The sequence below is a fragment of the Urocitellus parryii genome, chromosome 10 (assembly GCF_045843805.1).
Source record: "Urocitellus parryii isolate mUroPar1 chromosome 10, mUroPar1.hap1, whole genome shotgun sequence".
Taxonomy (NCBI): domain Eukaryota; kingdom Metazoa; phylum Chordata; class Mammalia; order Rodentia; family Sciuridae; genus Urocitellus; species Urocitellus parryii.
Window position 1 is genome coordinate 72,151,460 of NC_135540.1, and position 23,595 is coordinate 72,175,054.

At 36.9% G+C, this 23,595-nt stretch overlaps 2 protein-coding genes across 2 annotated transcripts in view; one reads left to right on the plus strand and one right to left on the minus strand.

Annotated features, from left to right (window-relative positions):
• Nucleotides 1-23,595, plus strand: part of Nudt9 (nudix hydrolase 9) — a 108,663-nt gene that overhangs the window by 55,012 nt on the left and 30,056 nt on the right. The gene's annotated exons all lie outside the window — the stretch shown is intronic.
• The window catches only part of Sparcl1 (SPARC like 1), a 39,720-nt gene that overhangs the window by 13,500 nt on the left and 2,625 nt on the right, over nucleotides 1-23,595 (minus strand). The window contains exons 2-4 of the mRNA XM_026379633.2: nucleotides 5,716-5,779; nucleotides 2,441-2,587; nucleotides 1,077-2,060 (exon numbers count right to left, since the gene is read on the minus strand). Of these exons, the coding sequence (XP_026235418.2) occupies nucleotides 1,077-2,060; nucleotides 2,441-2,587; nucleotides 5,716-5,769 (1,185 nt within the window). The 5' untranslated portion in view covers nucleotides 5,770-5,779. The remainder of the gene's footprint in view (nucleotides 1-1,076; nucleotides 2,061-2,440; nucleotides 2,588-5,715; nucleotides 5,780-23,595) is intronic.

Here is a 23,595-nt window from a genome sequence, read left to right on the forward strand (position 1 = left end):
CACCAAAAGCTGTGCCTGATGGGTGGCTGCAAAGTTTTGCACAAAAGCTCCAAATGATTAAACAGCCAAATAGCAATATACTCCCCCCATGCTATATTTCTGGATTCTCATTTTGGTATATGTTTGCTTAATAAAGTAGTACCTTAATTTTTACATCTGACTCAACTGACATTGCTGGCTCTTATGTCAGAGGTAGTTTGTTTGCCACTGATGCTTCAGTTGCAACACAAAATGGCACCTGCCTTCAAGACATCAGAACTGTGACCATCAACGTCTCCTATTTTTCAGGTCTGTCAGAACCAATTCCAGCTAGCTCCAGGCATTTTCAACTGCCATCACCTGCATTTCTGGTCCCAGAAACCATGGAAATCTACTTGGTCTACTCAGTTGACTGGATGTGCTTTCTAGCATCCCCCAGCCAAAATAAATGCCCTAATTACTTCCCGAATGGAAAAATTATGAGGAATTTTCTTTAGAGGAATAATGATGCTGCTTTCATTAGCTTACTCTCCTTGCCTGAATTATTTCTCCACTCCTCTGTTGTTCCCTGTGTCTCTCCAATAACTTTAGGGGAAACCTGAATAAAACAGGTGCTCTCAGTCTAATGATGGAGATGGACAGAAAAATAAATAATTGTACAGGCTGAGCATCCTTAATCTGAAAATTTGAAACCCAAAATACTCAAAATCCAAAACTTTTTGATTGCTGACATGATGCTAAAGTGGAAAATTACATACCTAACTTCATGAGCTGGAATGCAGTCAAAATGCAGACATACTAAAAATATTATATAAAATTACTATCAGGCCATGCATATGAAGTGTATATGAAACATAAATTAGTTTGAGACATGGGTTTCATCTCTAGGATTTAAATTATGTATATGCACATATTCTGAAATAATAAAAAGAAATTGGAAACACTTAGGATCTCAATCATTTCAGATAAGGGATGCTCAACTTATAATTTATTTTAATAGTGTACTGATAGAAATACAGGAGATTGTGAAATCACAAAGAAAGGCCATGGCTCTTTATTGATAACTAATGGACAAGAATTATTGTAAATAGTCTCACCCCTTGGTAGTCTCCGTGCTCACTGGTATCTTCATGTTCATTCTCATGTGTTCTTTCTTTTTGCTCCTCATATTTGAGATGGTAGGAAATGGACTGAGCTCTTTCAGCCTCTAGAAAGTCCTGGCTTGGGGTGAAGTCGACATCAGTTGCACTTTGCCTGGGGCCATCATGACTGGCATCATCAGCCCCATGATTTCTGGGCATGATGTTTCTATCATCAGTGGGTTCCATGAGCAAAGCCTCAGAAACAGTCTTTTTATCCATGTCCTCGTGCTTGCCAGTAGCTTCAGGGCCCATTTTTCCTTCTTGGCTCTGCCATTCAGTATCTTGAATGTGCTTATTTATGTTTGATACGTTGTCCTCTTCTGCTTCTGCATTGGAGTTATCCTCTTCTTGTTCTTGGTTATTCTGCTCAAGTTCATCCTGCATTTTGCTCATTTGAGTTGGTTGATTGGACTCTTCCAAAATATCACCAGATTTCTTACTGTCTTCTTCTTCCTTACTGTTAAAATTCTCCTTAGGAAATTCTTTCTCCCATTCTTGGTTATCACTAGGGCTACCAATTTCCCCTGGCTCTTTTCCCTCTTCCTCATCTTCGTTGGGAGTATTGGGATCCTGCTCTTCGTTTCTCTGATCCCTTAGGTTTTGGCTGTGTGTATCATTCTTGTTCAAATGATGATGTGGATAATTTGTGGGTTGCACTTGGTTTTCCTCTCCCTCTGTGATGTTTTCTTGTTGGTTAGAATCCACAGAATCAGGAGGAGAAAAATCAGTGCTCTCAGGGAGTTTTTTCTCTTGAGGCCCACTTATATCTTCTCTTAGATCCAAGCTACCATCAGTTGGTGAATACTCCAAATTCACACTTAAGTCACCATCGCTATCCTCCTCATCCTTCAGTCCTAGCTCTTGGCTGTAAGCTTTGTCCTGTTCTTCTGACTGTTCCTGGTTTTCCTCTTCTGACTTTAATATTGAAGATTTTTCATCCTTAAAAGAAAAATTTTAATGTTTGTTTTTGAAACAAGCCATCTTATTTACAATTCCTAAGCTAACCTTTAATATTCATCCTTCTTTTTCTTCACACATATCATGTAAATGTATTAATGATGTTCTTCACATTCTATGGGCCACAGATTCAACCTGAACTTGAATTTTGTAAAGTGAAACAATTAAATAGCATGTTAGCCCAAGGAGTAAACTCATTAATTTTCATATCATCTAGTGATTGGAGGAAGTTGATATGATCATCATATTAAAAGAAATTAAACTGAGGACATGAATAATGTAATCTCTTTGACCATGGTTTAATACTGAGTTGTCCTTTGGAGAAATAAACAATTATATTAATATAACACTGCTATTTTTACCTTATGGTTGGAAAGGTTTTCTCTGGATACTGCAGCTTCCTTTTCATTTTCTTCAGCTTCAACCTTTGCACTGGGAATTGTAGTATTGTCTTGTATTATTGATGTTTCAGTTGGTTTGGAATGATCAGATAAAAACCTTGCATTTGTCTGAAAAAATTAAGAGCTTGTTTGTGTCATTTATCTCTAGGTGCCAATTTAAAATTTTTCTGCTGCTCTTTAGTTATCATCATTATTAGTAGCAGTTTTCCTCATTCAGCGCATCAGCTAAATGGTATTTTGTAAAATATTTGAGAATACAAGCAAATGTCCAGAATAATGTTAAGTGAAAACAAAATTCCCACCTGAGAAAAAGTTACGTATAAAGAAACTAGGCAAAAATCAAACAATCAAATAAACAAAAACCTTCAATAATTATTTAATGATTTGATAATCCAATAATGATTACCTTTGATTTTGGGAATTATTTTGTTTTCAAACTTTTATAATGCATTAGTGCTTAATAATTTTGAAAAGTATTGTTTTGTATAAAGTTGAAGTCAATAAAACTGGCCATAAAATATAGTATTGTACATTTCCTTAACATTTAAGGATTCACTGATAATTAATAGAAAAAATTATAAAACTTTTTACTATTTATCAAGTTTTTAACACTGTTGGCCTTAATATCCATTAGGAAGTTTTTAAATAAAAAAAATTAATCTAGAACTAATTCAAGGATTATGTGAAGCAGGGCACTCAGCCTAATAGAGAAAGGCAGCTATGGAACCTTTTCATGACAGAGACAGCTGTGTCTGTTTCTAGAAAGACTCGGGACTAAGATGGAGAGCTAGGCAGTGAGGCATGATGGGAAGTTAAACAACTGGACTTGGATGGTGAGAAGCCTCCCTTCAAGTCTTAACTCTGCCATTTACTTCCTACCTGTGGTTTGAGGAGTTGCTAACCCTACCCTGCAATCTCAAAGTGAAGTGGTCATAAATATCAAGTAAAAGTTGTTTATATAAACTATTTTGCAAATTTTGAGGAGCTACCCAAGTTAAAATTCCTAATTATAACATCATATGGTGGTAACATTATGAACTGTTCAAATATCTGAGGCAGGTATTTGCCATAGATTTTTGTTATAGAGATGCTGTGGATACTTAGCAGCTATATTCAGATGTAAGGATAAAACTCAGACTATTTGGATTGACTCAGTTTTACTCCACGAGCAGGTTCAGTAGTGCTGTGTACTGTAAAACAACCCAGGAGGTATAAATGTATTTTAGATTTGGTTTGTTCTTTTGCTTCTTGTCCTTTTTTCAACTAAGAGGATTAGTAGTCTTCAAAAAAGTTTTGAAAGAATTCATAAAGAAAGGGGAAAAGCCGGACTCAGTGGCACATGCCTGGAATCGCAGCAGCTCAGGAGGCAGGAGGATCACAAGTTCAAAGCCAGCCTCAGCAATGATGAGGCGCTAAGCAACTCAGTGGGACCCTGTCTCTAAAGAAAATACAAAATAGGGCTGGGGGTGTGGCTCAGTACTCAAGTTCCCTTGAGTTCAATCCCTGGCACCCCCCCCCACCCTCTGCAAAAAAAAAAAAAAGAGAAAGAAAGGGCCAGAAAAGTAGCTTTGAGAGTAGTGCTTGCCCAGTGTGCATAAGGCCCTGGGTTCACTCCCCAGCAATTAACAGATTGAAAAAAAAAAAAAAAAAACAATTGTGAGAGCAAGGAGAAAGAAAGGTGGCTATTTTGACTAGTTGTTAACAAGGGCCTTCATGGAAAACAACAGATGGGGGAGATTTTAGATTTTTTAGTGGATGGCTTTTCTCCCTCAGTGCTTACCTCCTCTTTCATATGACCATACCTTCCCCTAGCAGGAAGAAATGCATAAAAACCATGGCAGGTCATTTTCTTTCAGAAATGTCTGGTAATTAAAAGTCTATTATATTATTAGGCCCATATCTATATTTAACATGCCCTCTGAAAGTGCATTTGGAATATCCCAACCACTCATAGTTCACTTCTTTGGAGAATTCGTGCAGGTAAGAAAAATGATACAAGATTTTTAATAGGTCAATACTATGAAAAAATATTTAGCTTTTTGATATTTGCCTGGGTCTGCATAAAACAAATTACCCTGGAAAAGAAACATCTGGCATGTGTCTTTAGGCAGACATGTCATTCAAACATTTGGTTCAAAGACAGTTTTTAATGCCTATTTACAATGCCACAGTCCTTGCAAAGGCAAAACACATTTTCAGGAGAAAACAATGACTCTCTGGGATCTCCTTTCTTTATTAATTTGTCCCAGTTTTGTAATTTTAAAGTACATTATGTAATTCCAGCTGGAGTAGCTCCCTACTATTTAAGCAGGATTCTTAGTGGTGGTCAGAAATTCTGTTTTCTTTGGACTGCTTGATCTGGGTGGGTGGCATGTAGCTTGTTTTTGCTGACACAGCTATTAACCTGAAGCAGCCACCAGTTATCTGAAAAGCAAGGACAGAACTTTAAACCTAGAGAGGAAGGAAGGGAAGGGACAATAGAGAAATCGCATTGTTCATTGATAAAAAAGAAAAACATGATATAAATTAAAGATGCTATGGATCATTTGCAGAGCATCTAAAATGATCATATAAATGATTGTGTTTTTTGAACTTTTGGGTTGTTTTGAGATTGCTGACCTGGTCTGATTTGTGTATGGCTCCTTGATTGCTTGTGAATGCTGAAGCCAGTATATCTCATCATGACTTAGAGAATGCTCTAGTCCTATCCACTTCCAGCGTACTTTGTTTGGACAGTGCCTCAAAATGAGATAAGAACCCATTTATGATCACCACAGTGCTTCTGTTCCCATTGGTTCCTGTTTTTATTACAAGACTGTCAGGATTTCTCATCTAGCATGTGTTCGATCTTGAAGAAAATGCTGGCGATGTGGATATATATATGAGCTCCAAGTTAAATTCATAGATATCTCATATTAATATGATGAGATCCATGGGGAATTTTTTTTCCTGTCCTTTTGGTGTTTGTCCATATTCTATGGTTAATAAAAGGACTGTCAACACTTTCAGCTGTATTTATTGTATCTTATAAAACCAGATAGACCTGAAAAAATATTTTTGAAAAGCACCTTATCTTGATTTTTAATCATGCATTTACTGTTTGCATAAGAAAGAATATAATTGAAATAAAAACCAGAACTTCAAGCCACTATATAAGAATATTTCCTTTTAAATAGTAGGTTTCTGAATTAAATGTCAGGAGGGAGAGATGTAATGACAGAAGAAAGGAAATTTACCGGAATTGCAGCTGCAGTTCCCAAGATGTATATGAAAAACAGCAGAGTCTTCATGCTTCTGGACCTGTGAACCAAGAAGATAATTTCAGTGATGAGAAAAAGTTTCCTTCCGAAAGATTAAAAGATAATCTTAGCAAACATTGAGTTTGATATTGTCTTTTGTATTTGGAGGAGATTATTGTCTTTGTGGAATAGTATGTCTGAAAAGCCGGATGATTACAGTTTTTTTTTTTTTTTTTACCAGTTTTGTCCCTCTGAAAATTAGTTCTTATTTTATTTTATTTTTCCTTTACAATAAAAGAAGCTTCAAACTATCAGGAGAACTGGACTCTGGCTCTGGCACTGTCCCTAACTGGCCAAGAATCTTAGACAGTTTACTTATCCTTTTTTAGACATAGCTTTCTATTGTGATGAACTGTGAAGAGGCAGCCTAGATGATCCTTTGCTCTAATATTTTAGAACTCTAAAATTGAAAATCTATGAATTTCATGAGCTCCTAAATGCTGCTATCTTTTAGCTTTAAATTGTTAAACCTAAAATACATTCTATGATTTTTGTATCAAAAATAAAATATTTTATATATAGACTTTAATTTTCACAGCAAATATGTAAGATCTACTTATATCTTTATTATTGACGATCACTTAAAATATTTTATTCTTTAGTAAATGTTAATTGTAAACAATCACTGAAAAATGAAGTTTTTTTCCCTCTATTCCAAAATTTAGCATTCATCATTCATTCCACAAGTATTTATTAAATTTATGGAAGTTTAGTTACTTATAGGTCAGTATATTATTGTTCTATTTGTTAAAACAATACAAATCTGAAACAATTCAGCTTAGTGTATAGTTTAATAACATTTGGGGCTGGAATATTCTTTGTTGTGGAGATCCATCCTATGCATTGTAGTATGTTTAGCAGCATTCCTGGCCTCAACCCACTAGATGTCAGTGTCAGTCCGCCAGCCCTCCCTAGTTATGACAGCCAAAACTGTCTACAGGCATTGCCAAATATCCTATGGGGAGTGACATTGCCATAACCAAGGAACACTGGTTTATCAGATGGGGGACTAGTGCCCTTGGTGTAGGTCTGTGTTTGAACCCAGGACCAACACTTGCCATCCATGTGATATTTGGCAAGTTACTTAATACCCTGAGTCTCAGTCAGATTCCCCATCTTAAAATGGGGATAACATTTTTGATGGTTAATTTTATATGTCAACTTATTATGTCACTAGATACTCAAATATATAGTTAAACATCATTTCTGGGTATCTTTTAAGGGTTTGTTTGGAAGATACTAGCATTTGAATTATTAGATTGAATAAATCAGATTTCCCTAACCCTTGTGAGTGGATATCTTTTAATCTGTTGAGGGTGTAAATAGAACAAAAAACAGAGGAAGGGAGAATTCTTTTTGCCAATCTGCTTGAGCTGGGACATTGGCCTTCTCATACTCTCAGGCCAAGACTATGCCATCAGTCTTCCAGTTCTAAAGTCTTGGACTTGGACTAGAACTGGGACCTTCAGTTCTTCTCATTCTCTGACTATTAGAGTTAAACTGGAACTATACCATGGGCCTCTCTGGGTTTCCAGAGAGTACAGATATGGGAATTTCTTGGCATCATAATCATGAAAGCCAAATATTCATAATAAATCTCTCTTCCTCAGTTCAATTTTTGCTGGAGAACCCTAATATAATATTTGACTCAGTTTTGTAAAGATTATTAGTGCTATTCATAACAATACCTAGACATGTAGCAATTGCTCAATAAACTTTAATTCTTTCCACTCATCTTCAAGAGAAGTTGTGATTCTTAAATAAACAGCTTCAAGTCCAAGAAAATAATATAAAATTGCTGTAAGGTCAAAAAAAATTTCCGATGGAACATTTAAGGTCCACTTTGGCCACAAATTTACCAAATTTTCCTTTAACTTCAAAATCCTTTTTTACATTCATCATAAATAACAATGAAATTAGACTAAGAGAATCTTACCACTTTTTTTTTTTTTTTTTACAAATGGGCAGTAAAATAATAATCAAAAGTGTTGTGGGTTAAGGGCTTATTTCTTTTTCTTTTTTGAGTTTGGTTTTTATAGCGATCTAAATGGCTAATTACATTTGGAAAAGGATACCCTTTTAATTTGACCACAAGAGGGTAGGAGTTTTCCCGACATTCCTAAATCTAAATGTAGCTGAATGTGTCAAAAAGATATGTGTCTAGTTGGCCAGAACTTGCATCACTTATTCACTCTTCCATTCATTTTTTGACCGCTTCCTAGACACTATCAAAGTACAAGAATATAGTTTCTGCCTTAAAAGTTACAAAGGCTAATAATACCTGTTTCATTCTACTATCCTTCTTACTCCCATATCCCCTCCCCTCCCTTCACTTCCCTCTACCTAATCTAAAGTATACCACATTTTTTTTTATCTGTTCATCTGTTGAAGGACACCTAGGTTGGTTCTATAGTTTAGCTATTTTGAGTTGAGCTGCTATTAACATTTATGTGGCTGCATCACTTGTAATATGCTGATTTAAAGTCATTTGGGTATAAATTGAGGTGTGGGAAAACTGGGACAGATGGTGGTTTCATTCCAATTTTTCTTAGGAATTTCCACACTACTTTCCATAACGGTTGCACCAATTTGCATTCCCACCAGCAATATATGTGTGTACCTTTCCCCCCATATTTATTGTTGTTTGTATTTTTGATAATTGCCATTCTGACTGGGGTGAGATGAAATCTTAGAGTAGTTCTGATTTTCATTTCTCTAGTTGCTAAATATGTTGAATGTGTACACATATAACTATATAACCTGTGGGATTCTACATCATGTACAACCAGAGGAATAAGAAATTATACTCCATCTATGTATGATGTATCAAAGTGCATTTTACTGTCTTGTATAGCTAATTAGAACAAATAAAAAGAAATTTTAAGAAAAAGAATTACAAAGGAAGGCTGGGCATAATCCCAGTGGATCAGGAAGCTGAAGCAGGAGGTTCCTGAGTTCAAAGCCAGCCTCATTAACTTAGTAAGACCCTAAGCAACTCAGCAAGACCCTGTCTCTAAATAAAATATAAAAAAGGTCTGGGAATGTGGCTCAGTGGTTAATTTCCCCTAGATTCAATACAACCCCCAGCCCACCCATTACAAAATTACAAAGGAGGAAGTCAAATAAATGAATGGTTTTATTATAATGTGATTATATATATAATGGGTGGGCTTCGGGATGTATTGAATCTAGGGGCAATTAACCACTGAGCCACATTCCTAGATATATATATATATATATATATATATATATATATATATATATATATTGCAAACGACAGAGATTAGCATTTAAAATTAGGTAATTAACAATAGCTAACATTTCTAAGTCCTAAGTACTTAGGCACTATTTTTACAATTACCCACATACTAACAATCTTCCCTACATTCCTATGAGGTGGGCACTCTGGTATAATCATTTCATTAGTAAGGAAACTAAGGCATAGAGGTTAAATAACTTGTCCATGATCCACAGCTGAGAAGTGACAAAGAGTAAATATTTGAGAACTGGCTGTTTGATTTCAGATCTGTCTTCTTAATTATTGTGCTATATTGCCCCTGTATAAGGAAGACTTCTAGAGAAGGTAATCCTTGAACTGGAATTTGAAAACTAATAAATAGTTGTGTCATAGTCTGTTTTAAATTACAATAGAATATCTGAAACCAGATAATTTATAAAGAATACAGATTTATTTGGCTTATGGATGTAGGAACTGAGAAGTCCAAGGGCATAGTACCAGACTGTTGAGGGCCTGAATGAATTTTGAACTATCTCAAGGCAGTGGGATTGCATTTCCGTGAACTCTTGATGAAATTCCACCAATCTGACTGCTCAGATCATGTGGACACCCTGAGCATTGGCTCAGACAACCCTAGGTTCAAACGCAGCAGCCCGGAGTAGAGGAGATGGGGGTAACCTGCTCAGCCTCAGCCAAGTTGCCTTTGCCATCTTCTTCCTGTTTTCCTCAGGAGTTCTGCACACTGAATCCCAGTGGTGTTCCTACCCATTTAAATAAAGTGGGTGGGCTCCATTTTGTCGTTATATCCAGTCTCCATCAGAGCTGGTCCCCATTGGATCCTGCAGTTTCGAGTATTAGCATGTCTTTATTTCTTAAATTTCTTATACCTTTAATATTTCTAAACTGACTCACTGCCCTCTTTTGGGGAAACTGAGTAAATATCACAATGGTCCTGACACCAGACTCTGCTTAGCATCTGATGAGAGTTTTCTTGCTTCATCAAAAAAGGAGGAGGATATCGCATAGCAAGAATGCCAGAGAGAGCTCACTTTTATAACGAAGTTACTCCTTCAATAACCCATTAATCCATTAATGGACTCATTCATTCATGAGAGCAGAATCTTCAGGACCCAATCATCTCCCAAAGGCCCCAATTCCAAATACCATAACATTTGTGTTTGAAGACAAAGTTTCCAACATGTGAAATTTGGGGACACCAAATTTCAAAGTAGTCAGCTCTATGAAGGTCAAGGTGGAAGCAGCAAGTGTGAAGATTCTGAGGCAAAAATCCTAAAAATTTTTTGGGGAAGTAGAGGAAGATAAAGCTAAAAATCAAGGCAGGTATCCAGCTTGTGAAAGCCCTTGTACATTCGATTAGGAATTTAAAATTCCAACTGAAAAACTATGGGAACCCAATGAATGGCTGTAAATGTGGAGGTGATTTGCATTTGAGAAAGGGCTTTTGGGACAGCTGTGTGGAGGAAAGACCAGTAGAAACGCCTTTAAAAGCCAATTGCAATATCAAAGTGAGATGTGTTCAGAGCTTTGAATTTTTGCTGTAGTTTTAGAAATGGTGAACGAGAGGGTAGGTCCAATCTGTACTGCTTCATGAGAGTCAAATTTCAGGAATTTTGTAAGCCAGGAATTTGTCAATGCCAGCAATAAAAATTAAATTATATACACTTATAAATTAATTATATTAAAACCATGGACATAATAACTCAAAGCACATCATTTTGTAATTATTTTACTACATTTTCTATTATCTACTATCAAGGTATTTATACCTTTATTTGTAGGTGCAAATACTACATAATGTGTGCTACTACTACATGTCCTTCCCAGTTCTGTTCCAGGATATCATATAGAAACTTATAGTCAGTCATTGTAGGAAGATTCCATCATGGTAACCATGAAATGTTACCCTTGCCCACTCAGAGTGCTGGCTGTTAAAAATTTGCCAGCACACCTCTGGATAGTTGTGAGACATACTTAAAGGAAGAGCAGATGAGACGTCATGACTAATTAGATACTGTAAAGAGATGAGAAGGAAGAATCTTGGGTTAGCATATTTCTACTTTGGACATCTGGGTAAATGGTGATGTTAACCATAAAGATGAGGAATTCATAGGAGGAAAATCTGATTTTAGAAGAAAGATGAATTAATTATAAACTTGTTGAATTTGAGTAAAGCTATCTAATAGACACTTGGATAAATTGGTGTGTCGATAAGCATAGAGTTTGGAGTTAAAAATATGGTTTTGGTGCTATTTGCATGAGAAGATATACAGTGAACAAAAAAGTCTGGAGACCAAACCCAGGTAAATAAAGGCTAGTAGGTGTCAAGAGAAGATGGGAAGAGCTAAAGATACAAAAGATGAAAGGAGGGTCACGTATGAAAAAGAAAATGTTAAATGTCACAGAGAGGTCAGAGCAAAATAAGGCCAATAAATTATCCTTTGCCTTTGGAAATACAGAGGTTATGGAGTACTTAGAGCAAGTTTTTATTTTTATTTTTTTCCTTAGGGTTGGTGAAAGCTAGTCTGAATTGAAAAGTATATAAACAGACAGTGATAAAGTGAAGACAGTGAGTGTGGACCACTTTTTTCAAAAGTTTGGACTTTAAAAGGAAGGAGGTAGCTAAAACTGAATGTGCAGTCTTGGAAATTTTTGTGAATAAAAATGGTCATTCAAATATTATCTGTGCCAGGGGGAAAGCATAAGTAAATAATTGAAGGTAGAAGGAAAGAGAGAAGATGTGGTAAACACTGATGGCCTTCAGTGAACCATAGCTCATGGGCTTCATACCCCGTTGACTTTGAGGCTTGACCTTGTGTGGCTTGCTTGGGCCTATGTGACATTAACAAGCATGATGCCAGCAGAGGCTTGTTAAACACTTGAACATTGGGGTTTGTGCTTCTGTGGAAGCCTCCAAGATGCTTTACAAATGCTTGGACTAGATTACTAAATGCTGAGAGGTGGTGTGGAGAGAATCCTGGAAGATGAGGACATCTTGGATTGTTCAGCCTCAACTGTGCTTCCAGTTCACTTGGGCCACAAATGATAGACAAAATTAGCAGAAGAACCGCTCAGCTAAGTTCAGTTCAAATTTCAGAACCAGGAGCAAATAAGGGGATATAATTTAAAGCCATTTAATTTTGGAGTGGATTATTAAGCATCAATAAGGAACTGAATCAGGAGAAAATAGACAAGTTACCGGAGCCACGGCAGGACAGTATTGCATAGAGTTCAAAGACACAGCCTCTTAAATAGAACTTTCTGGGCTTTAATTCTTAATTTGCAGATTCTTCGGAAAGTGTTTTAGTTTTGGGAGGTCTTAGCTCATTATGTGTAAAATGATGTGAACATTAAGTAGGGTAATACAACCTTGGTAAGCCCTTGATAAATATTTGCTGGTCTGATATTAATGAATAGGGAGAAGGTTTAACATTGCAGAGAAGGAAGCGTTCGTTATTCTTTAAGAAAAAGGGAGGAAACCATAACTTTAAGGATGAGTTGAGGCAGGGCCCCAGAAATATAAGTTCATTAAGATGGATTTAATTATGGCTTCCTTACATTTGTACAGCATTTCAGTGTATAAAGTATCTTCCTATGTACAGTCTCATTTGATTCAATGAGGAAAGAAAGGTACATAATGTTTAAATATAAAGAAAAATAAAATTGAAGAATCTAAATTATTTGGCCAAATGTACAAGGCCTAACAGGTGGTCAAGAATAAGAATGGGGAATTTTGGACTTAGTGTCCAGTGTTCTCACAGCATAATCTAGTGGGACAGGCTACAGGCTAGCAGTCACAAGTTGTAGCTTTGGGGCCTGGGTCTGGCAAATACTAAATGCCAACATGAGCAAAGTATTTAAATCTCTGCATCCTTTATCTACGAAATGGGAATAATAATTCCCTTCAGTGTCAAAGGAGCCACTGAAATGGAGAGGCACTTTACAAACTCTGAAGTACCAGACCTATGTGATTATTATTTCCCTTGTTCTGCTGCTGCCTCTCAACAATATTATCATTATAGTCACTTATGTCTTGTAGTAAGTTTGATGTAAGAGTAATGAATATACCTTAGTGTGATATAAAGGAAAAGAACCTTTCTTTGTCTCCATCTTCCTTTCAACCTTCCTCCTCTAGGTGATTTTAAGCTGTCCAGGACCCCTAGTTCCAGAACATATTTATTTATTTATTTTTAAAGAGAGAGAGCGAGAGAGAGAGAGAGAGAGAATTTTTTAATATTTATTTTTTAGTTCTCAGCAGACACAACATCTTTGTTTGTATGTGGTGCTGAGGATCAAACCAGGGCCTCATGCATGCCAGGCGAGCGCGCTACCACTTGAGCCATATCCCCAGCCCCCAGAACATATTTATATTTGATTCACTCATTAAAAACAAACTTACTTGTCTGATAATCTTTACTTTTAAATTTTAGCTTTTTACATGGATCTAATCCACACTTAGGAGATAAGAAAATTCCTGAATGAATGTCTTTCTATTCTCAGCTGAGACGTATTTTCATATTATCTTTAACTCAAAGGTGCATTTAGAATGCTGAGTCTCCTAGAATCCCTTCTCTAGCTGTAGGGAGTTGGCTAAGGTATAGAACAAGTATAGAGTTTGTGGTGTAACTTTGGGTGGCTGGTTGTGCAGGCATTTTGAGAAGCTCTGCATGGGCCCTGATTGCTTCCAGCACTGTCCCAGGATGGAACTGTTTTTTAGGAGTCTTGTGTTTATTTCCATTCTGAAATTGAAAACACAATTTAAAGACAAAAGATGGCTGTGCCATTTAGAACAATTCAAGCAGGAAACCACCTCAAGTTTCAATTATAAAGAAGATGCCTGTGTTGAATTTCTAATGTCCGAACAGTGTGGAACAGTCTAATGTTTAGAATTTAGAAGACTTTGACTTCTTCTATTGTTTTCTGCTTTGTCCTTCAGACCAGTCATGGGACATTTTGGGCTCATTGAGCTAATTGTATTTGCCACACATTGATGAAAATAATTTCATGGCCTTTAGAGTCTTACTTGAAGAACTGAACAAATGCTCTGACTTGTATAAATAAGAGAGTAGAACTTACTGGGAAATGAACGATATTTTGAAAACAAGTGAGTGTCATATTGAAGACTCAGGGAGACTTAATTTGCTGATGTTTGCAAAGTACTTTGAAAATGAAAACCATGATGTCCTTGCTCAATATGATGAATACCATTTATTCTTGGATATGTAAAAAGTCACTTATTTTAGATATTCAAATTTGGTGTGCTGTGTCTACAAAATGCAGGTTGTTATTTTGCAGAAAGAGAAAATAAAATTCTAGATGAAAAATGCACAAATGAGATGAATTTTTGAATATGCATCATTATTATTCTGGAATATTTAAATATGTAACATCCATGTGAAATTAGATAAATGTTATTTCCCCAAATAAACAAGCTTATTCAACAATGGCAGCATAGTATGAAATTGGAATATTTAAGTTCCAGGCCTGAGATGCCTTTTATCAGCCAGGAGATTTTGGTCAAGTCACTGGTTTCTTTTTCTACAAAAACAGGAGAAATAATAATATATTTTCCATTTGTCTTCTAGAGTTGTTTTGAGACTGAAATGTAATCATATAGTCATTTGTCAATTTTAACAACTATAAAAATAAGGCAAAAAATATTATTTCTTGGTATACTTTAAGGCAGAAAATGGCTTAACACCAATAATTAATAATGCACAGAGACTAATTTTCTTGTTACTTAGTGTCCTTCAGTAATTTCTTCCTTTTTTCCCCCCTTCATACCTCTATGTATTTTCCTGAATCTTGAGAGGTTGAAGATGAGAAATGGTGGGAAACTTCACGAAGGATCTTGTCCTGTTAGGAACAGGATCTCTTCAACTACCAGCCTTCCCAGTGTTGGAAATTGAAATGTTAAAAGATGACAGCTAGACTGCATTTTGTAGACCAGGCCATTTTGGGGAAACCGAGATTTCAAATGCCTAGAATTTGGAATTTCCAATGTCCAGACTACCCAGTATACCATTAAAACAAATAACTAGATGAAACATTTGGCATGACAGAAATAGGTCTCCCACTGAGAAATAAGCATTCATAATTGTCTGCTCTGATGCACATTGTATAACTGTCTTGAGACAATTTCTTACATTTTCATTTAATACCCATAAATATTGTGGTACAGGGAAGATGGCTGTAAATTCCTTATAACTCATCTCATGGAGAGGTGGTCTGATTCTTCTCTCCTTGAATCTGGACTGTCCTTGGTGACTTGCTTGACATAGTGACTGAGATGGAAGTGATGTATATTTTGGGACTTTTGAGGCTAGGATGTAAGAACTCTGGAGTTTTTATCTGGATCTCTTGGAACAGTTGTTTAGGAGCCCTGAGCCACTTGAAGAGACTTTCATGCCACAGAAAACCATTTAACCACTCCTACTGACCCCTGCCTTCTATTTGTCCTTGCATAGTACAGGACATGTGAGTGGAGCCAAGTGGGAGACTCTAGATCAGCCCATCTGCCAACTGAGTAACCCTGAGTGACCTGCCCAGATTTGTGACCCACAAAATTTTGAATCATTACAAAATAGTTATTGTTTTAAGTCATTAAATTTGTAACTATTATATGTGAAAGAGAACTCAAGTATATTCATTAAGATATCTTAAGGCTAGAAACACTTATGTTCATCAAATTTTATTGAAAAATCTATGTTTTTTTTTCATACCCTAATGGAAGCTAATACTCTAAGTTGGGTACTGTGGTAAGCAACTCACCTATGTACCACCTATGTACCACTGTGACCTCATGTCAACTTCATAGCAATATCCATCCAATGGGAACTTTCTGAGCATCCTACTTTGCTAGGGTTCATAGTCTTTTCCATTGTGCACATTCCAGTCATGGAAATCAAAGGACATCCCAAAAGGATGGGTTTTCAGGGACATTCTCAATGATCTCACTGTTTCTTTCTTGCTTAGAAGAAATTAGTACATCTCTTCTATAATGTGTAATTGAGGAATTTCTTTAATTACATTTAGATGAGTCCTACAGTCTTCTCATAGGCAAGATGGTGCCATGACCACCTTCCCACACCTCTTCATCATTCCTTTCAGAGCTCCTCATCATATTGCTCACTAATCTCACTGTGTCTCATTCTAGAACTCCATGAGGCATGGATCCATGAGGCTGTTTTTTGTTTTCTCCACATTTGTCTTCAGAAGCCTCTGTCCCTCCCTGCTTCATAGTGTACTGGGGGGAATTATTTTGGCCATATTTATTTTTCTTTGCTATCCTTCTATTTCCTCTTTCTCTGTGATTGCAGTGTTTCCTCACATTTATATTAATTTATATCCCACACTATGTTTTGTGTATTCTTTGGGGTATAGATATTTGCATATAGAGTGGATGTACCATAAAACTAAGAAGTTTGAGTTTTAGGATCTTTACAAAAGGCTCTACACCAAGTTCTATACATGATTTTGAGTCTTCTATTTTTTTAAAAATAAGATCCCACACATTGTATGAACTCCTGGTTTCACAAACCCTGTGCCACTCCTGAGTATGGCACACCTGAAGGCCATACTTCAGTCTTCATGTAATGTCGTAGGATTTAATAATGTCTAAATCATTTGCTTCATAGTATTAATAGTGTGACAACTCTTTTTTAAAGCCTATGCCCCCAAATGATCAAATAGATTAACCCTATTCTTTTTCTGCCTTTAGCTGTACTTTCTACCCTTTACTTTATTTTATTTTCTACCTCCTTGGAATTTCTTTCCTCTGAATGTCTGATTGTTGGCTTTCTCTTTTGCCTGATTTATTTGAATTTCCTTCATTAGTTAAACTCCACCAGTGTAATATAAAACCTCTTTGGATTCAGTGGAAATTGTCTCTCTTTTGTTAATAAGTAAGTCAGTTGTTAAATTCTGCTACTTGGGAGAGGAATTTCAAGTGCTTTCAGCTCTGTGAATTGACCAAGAATTATTCACTGGGAGAAATCTCTTCCAGGATTAAGAAAAACAGCAAATAATACCTAAGAACCGTTCCCAGTAGCCTCATTCTCATGGTATTTGGACCTTCTGGGGAATAATGGTGTGCTTTGAGGAGTTTGTAGTTCTGATGTGAACCACGACTGAAGCACTCACTGCAAGCTGAAGGCCCTTCAGGATGCAGCCTGTGGAGGAAGCTCCTCATGTTCCTTGGTTGGGCCCAGGGCATTTAATAAGGGAAACGACTGCTTGCCCAGTGGGGCAACATTATTCTTTGCCCACCTTCCTGAAAGAAGTAGATATGATAAATCCTAACTGATTTTGGGTCTGCAGTTGGAGAAGTTCTTTGAAAATAGGGTAAAAAGCTGTGGCTTATTTATGCCTTCAGAGGGAAAGCTCTAGGAAGCTCCTTCAGGCAAGGGAAAGACAGCTGGTCCAAGGCTATTCTTTCTTCTTGTCCCACCCTGGGAGGAGATGATCCCGGTGAATATCTAGTCATAGCCTCTCATGGGTGACTCACCACAGGTTTAGAAAGTGTTCCCTCATCTATTCCTAGGATCCCTGTGGCCTCTGCTTAATCTGTCCATACTTTTGGAAAATAACTACTTAATTAAACTCTTCTCAAGTTCCTAAATTTGAGTTTCCTGACCCAATCCATCACTTTCTCATTGGGTTCTTGTCTGATTTAAAACTTAGGTTTCATTTGAATATCTGCTGCCAATGAAGCTGCCTCCCTACTGTCAAAGTGCTCTGTTTTAAGTCATTGTAGAGCCATCTTAACTATTGCACTTGGTTTTTAAAATTTCTATTAATTCTTTCTTTATTTATTTACTCGGTCCCCAGGGCACCATGCATGCTGAGCACATGCTCTACCACTGAGCAACAATCCTAGCCACTAATTTCATTTTTTTAAATGAAGTGTAGCAGTCTTCATCTTTGAAGACAATTAGAAGCTACAGGACATTCAAGTGTGATAAGCCCCCCAAAACATGATTTTGCTGATATCATCACAAAATTTGAAAATGCTGTGGAATGAGGAACTTTAGAAAGAAACATGAGCAACTAGACCTAGAAAATATTGTGTTGGAAATGAACATTTTTTACTTTATTAATACTTTCCTTTTCTCTTTTCATGGAGTCTCCAGCATGTTGACACCAGGGTAGGTATGGGACCTTGGGAAGTAATTAGTAATTTTATTATTTCAGAAATTATAGATTTGTGGTAGGTACATATATAATATGTATTTTCATAAATTAATAAATAAATTGAGAATGTACCTGTTTACCTCAGGTTTTAGGAATTTAGGGGTGACCCTTCCCCAATTTGCACTGTTACTTCTCACTAATCTCAAGTGACAAATTTGGCTAAAAGGGCAGCATACAGCATTAAGGGTATCAGAAAGAGTATAGGAGAATGTTGCCCTTCTTTCTTTTTAGCTCCCTTCTTTTTCTTTTTTCATATTTATCGTGACATTCCACGTTCGATAAGAAAAGTCATCTTATTGAACAGGAGATATGTGTGTGGAGGGAGTAGATGCTGGTTCAAGATTTACTTTGCCCACTAATGGATCACTAGAAAACCCCCAAACTTTTCGCATCAGATATAAAAATAGTTTTCCTTTTTATGGGAGCATGGGGTAGATTTAGAACCATTGTTCTTAAGCAAGGTAAACCAAGGTCACTGTCACCTTTCTGCATAGTCTCCTAAGAAAGAAGGCAGAACAGGCATATCCCCTGCTGGAAGCCCTTTTATTTAGCTTCTCTTTGTATTAAAAGGATTGGCTTTCACCACAGGAGAGGTTGTAATTAGATTTCACCATGAAAGGAAGTAGTAATTAGATTTCTCAGCAGCTCCACCAGCCTGTTTCCCTGGAAAAACAAGGAAAAGGGCCTGAATATCCTTTCAACTAGCTGGAAATGTAGCTCAGCCCAGCCTGCAGACTCTGGCCTGAAAGGCTCAGTGGAGTAGGCCATGTACATAGCAGCTACTCCCAATCTCTGATAAAGAAATTCCCACTTTGGCCGCTAAGACCAAGTGCTTGGTCCTTCAGGTGGAAGCTGGAAGAGTCTGTGTGTAATTGCTTGGGAAATGTGTTAGGTAGGAAACATAGGACATTCCTCCAAATGAAACCCTCCGACTAATCTCTCTTTGTCCTGAAATTTGTATGTTCTGGAGAAGAAAAGGATGTCCAAAGTCTGGCATACCCTAAAACATCATTCTCCACCTAGATAGGGTAGTGAATTTACACAAACAACCAGAATCTATTTGGGGTCCTGTGATTAATATTGTGCTCTTTCTTATAATTGGATTCACTTCAGGTTTGTAGTATTTTTCCAGAAATTTAAACTAGAGTAAGATTAGGTGAGAGCAATTTTTTTTTCCAATTTCTTTTCAGTTTCTTAGTTTTTGAACATTAATTGGAACATACATTTAAATATAAAGATATACATCTTATTTTTGAAGTTCTGTGTATTGCCCTGTCATTTAAACTTACTGAGCATAAACATGTCTTCACTGGGCAGCTTGCCTCATTGTCCCCCTTCTCTTGTTTTCTCTCTCTTATTCTTTTTCTCCTGAGAATTAACAAGCTGGGAGAACACTGAGCTGGGGTTGGAACAGTCAACCACACCTCTGAAAGAATTGCTCCTTTCTATTGGCCACATCAATGGTTCTTTGGCAATTTTAGTGCTGGTAGTTTTGCATCAGATTCTTTCTTTCTTTCTTTCTTTCTTTCTTTCTTTCTTTCTTTCTTTCTTTCTTTCTTTCTTTCTTTCTTTCTCTTTCTTTCTTTAATGTTTATTTATTTTAGTTATAGGTGGACACAATATCTTTATTTTATTTTTATGTGGTGCTGAGGATCGAACCCAGTGCCTCACACGTGCTAGGCAAGCACTCTACCTTTGAGCCACAACCCCTGACCTTGCATCAGATCTTTCTAGCTGAATTTTTCTCTTGTTGCCTTGATTTCCAGTTGCTGACTCCTTTACTGGCAGCCTCAGCAAAACTCTAATGTCTTCCTTCCCTTCTAGAATATGGGGACCTGCTTCAGTGTTTTTGGTTTTCAAGGCAGATTATTATGGCTTAGTATATTTTTCTCATTTCTTCTAAAGTCAAATGACCTAAGAAAGACATATCATGTATCCTAGAGAAAGGAGACATTTGCTTTGACTCTTCTCCCTGCTATTTTCTTTTTCTTCTTCATTTCCTGTAGGATGTACATCCACACATCCAAATAAGGTCAGGTATCCTCTGTTGAATTCGTTTATATCAGAGGAAGCCTGTAGGCTACTATTTTTAGTAGTTATTATAACTATGGAAAAATTTCCTTTCTGGGAAAGGTAGCAAACAAAATGATTATTATGGGTACTTCATAATCAGACTCAGACAGAACATGCTCCTTCACCTTGTCTTTATATGAGAGTCAAAGGCTTTGTTATCAGAGACTAAATCCCTTAGTCATATTTTGGCTACTAAATACATGCTGTTACCTGATCCAGAGTTAACACTGATACTTTGGGTGCTTTTAAAGTATTAATGAGTCTCTGGGGAGAGCTCAATGGCTTGGCATTCAAGTCTTCTTAAGGATGAAAACAAAGCTCTTCTATTTTGAGTTCTCTGCTGAATCACCACCTGACATCAAGCTGTCCCTGCTCTGGGAATGTATATGACATGCCCTGACTCAATGATAAGCTTTTCTGGATCTCTGACATTCATCTGCCCACCATTCTTCCTAAATGAACCTACCACCACGTGGGTCTCAGCTAAGGACAGACATAGCTCCTGCCTGTTGGGGCTTTTGAATCAGGAATCAGTCTAAAATAGTCTCAAGCAATGCTTGTTTTGTTCTTAGGAAGGTCACCTTGGCAGAATGGATGATAAAGGAGCTAAAAGATATTTGAAGAAGACTCAGTCACTATTCTTGAGGCATGACTTAATTACTGTGAGTGTTGAAATTACACACTTTCAAAAAACCACACTTATAGATTCAAGTGGTTTTACATAAGCCTTTTAAAGAGTAGTGGAAAAAGCAATATGGTAAGTAATTAAAATGTGGAGAGCATCACCACAGAACGAGGACTTATGCCTGGGGATTACATCTGCAGCATCAGCAGGTTTTTAAAATGTGTGTTATAAACAACCTGCACCAAGATTGATGATGTGCTTAGTGTTAGATAATTACAGAGTGGATCTGGTGCATACTGATGACACTGATGTAAATGTGGATGTGTATGAAAAGTTTTCACAAAATTGTCTCAGGATGTGTGAGACACTTTTTAAAGTATAAAAACATTTGAGATGAAATAAGATTTTAAATATGTATGTGTAAAAATAGATCAAGTATTCTAACTATACATTATAATACATTATCCATTTGAACATTCAGGTTGGACAAAATTTTTCACTAGAAAACTGAAGATGGCCTTGGATTCAAGGTCATCTTACATTGGGCATATGTAATTTTCCTTAATGTGATGATTTGATTAATGATCCTTTCCCTAAGGACATTGTAAGCTCCTCAAGGACACAGCCCTCTCTGGCTTGGTTCCCTGTGCATCTGGCATTTCACAGCATGTGAAATACTGGGTAAACACTGGGTATGTTTGTTGTTTGAGACACCAGATAAAAAATATTATTTACACAGTTGCATGACCTAGAAAACACTTGAGACTCAAAAATAAAAACAAAACAAAAAAACAAAAACAAAAAAACCAAACAACTTTAATACAAAGCATTCTCATGAATGATGCTTTAATACCTCTTGCTTTGGTGTTAATCAAGATGAGAAGAATATTCTTTACTTTTTAATAGAGTAGAAAATTCATAATTACTTCTTTTTTTTTCTCTTTAGAAGTCAATGCTTCACATTTATGTGATGATATTTCAAGGCCAATATAACAATGTGTTCACTGGGAAATTCCAAGTTGTAAAAGAACTATCAGAGTTAGACCCAACCGTGAAAAGAACTGTAACAACTACTACTTACTGAGCATTCACATCCATCATTTCAGTTAATCCTACAATGATTTTATGAATTAGCTGTTATCCCCATATAACAAGGAGGGGAAATTGAGGCTCTTGGGCTTAGTGACCAGCCTTTACCATGGGTTAGATACTGTCATAAGTTTCATATGCACACTAGCTCATTCAACTCCCATGACAATTTTATGACTGTTATTATCTCTATTTTACAGATGAGAAGACAGAGGCCCAGAGGGGATAAGATTAAAAATAACTAGAGAGGGTGAGTGCCAGGATTTGAGCAGAGGCTGTCCAAGCATTCCCCTGAATAGCAAGGGCGATGAGAAGAGGCAGTGGGAACTTGGAAAGTGGACTGATTGTGGTGTGCAGTATGTATTATTAAGTGAGGCCATTTCTATTTCTCCTTCTTTGCCTTCCCAGTTGTTTTTTTCCTTGCACCCCATAGTAGGCTGGCCTTGGTTTTAGTTGCTTTCTTGTTCATTTTCTAAATACCTATTCACTGAATCTTTAAAGGAAACACTTAGCTACTGCTACTGGTATACATAAGTTGGTTGCCTAATAGGAAAGGAACAAGCCAGGACTGGAGACTTCATTTCTAAAGAAGGATTTTGAAGCCGACTGAGCTATTTCACAGAGCCGGTCATGACTCGGGGAGTCTCTTTATGCTCTTTCATCGCTATGACGACAGGCTGCTCCTGCTTCACAGAGCCAGAAAAAGCAGCTGACATCTCAATGCTAGGAACATAGGGGGGAGGTTAACAAAAAAAACAAGAAACAAAATAAAAAAAATCCCTTTCTTTTGAATTTCAGTGAGAGAGGAAAAAATACCCTCTAGAGTAAGTCAAAACCCCTATTCTTGTCTCCAGAAAAGCTGTGAAAGGAGAAAAGTTGGGGGACTTCTCCCTTGTCCAAGTGGGCCAATAAAGCAGGACTGACTGCAGAGCAGCAGGTCTTCTCTCTGCCTCATGGTAGTTGCGGCAGAAAACACTCCCTGGTGACTTGGATGTTAAGAAGCTGCTAATTGATGAAGTAATGGAGACCCACAGTAACAAACATCTCATGTTAGAGCCCCCCGGGGGAATCCGGTAGCCCCAAATTTACTTTTACATTTCTTTGGATTAAAAAAAGGACAACTCACAGAATATTTCCTTCTTGATCTCTAGTTTTACTCTTGAAACTGTCATTTCAAGTGTATAACATGTATCTCACTGGTATATGAGATTTCTTATGAATAATAGGTAAAAATTTTCCGTGTGTCAAGTATTCTGCTAGATACTGTACTTTGTGTTAAAGAAATATCTCATTTGACTCTTACAATGACCTCCTCCATGGACATTATTATTATCACTTTGCTTAACAGGCAGGTAAACTGAGTTCTGGAGGTGTGAAGGGACTGCCTAAGCTCACACAGCTTGTGAGAGGCAGAGTGAGGATTCCCAGGTCAATAAGACTCAAGGCCATGCTCTGTCCACTGGGCTGTGCTGATTCAGAGGCACAGACCTGGCATCAACGTATTCTTATGGAGCAACATATACAAGTCCAAGGAATAAGCCCTAAGGGAAAGCTAGAGAAAGCTCCCTTCCTAAAGTTTTGA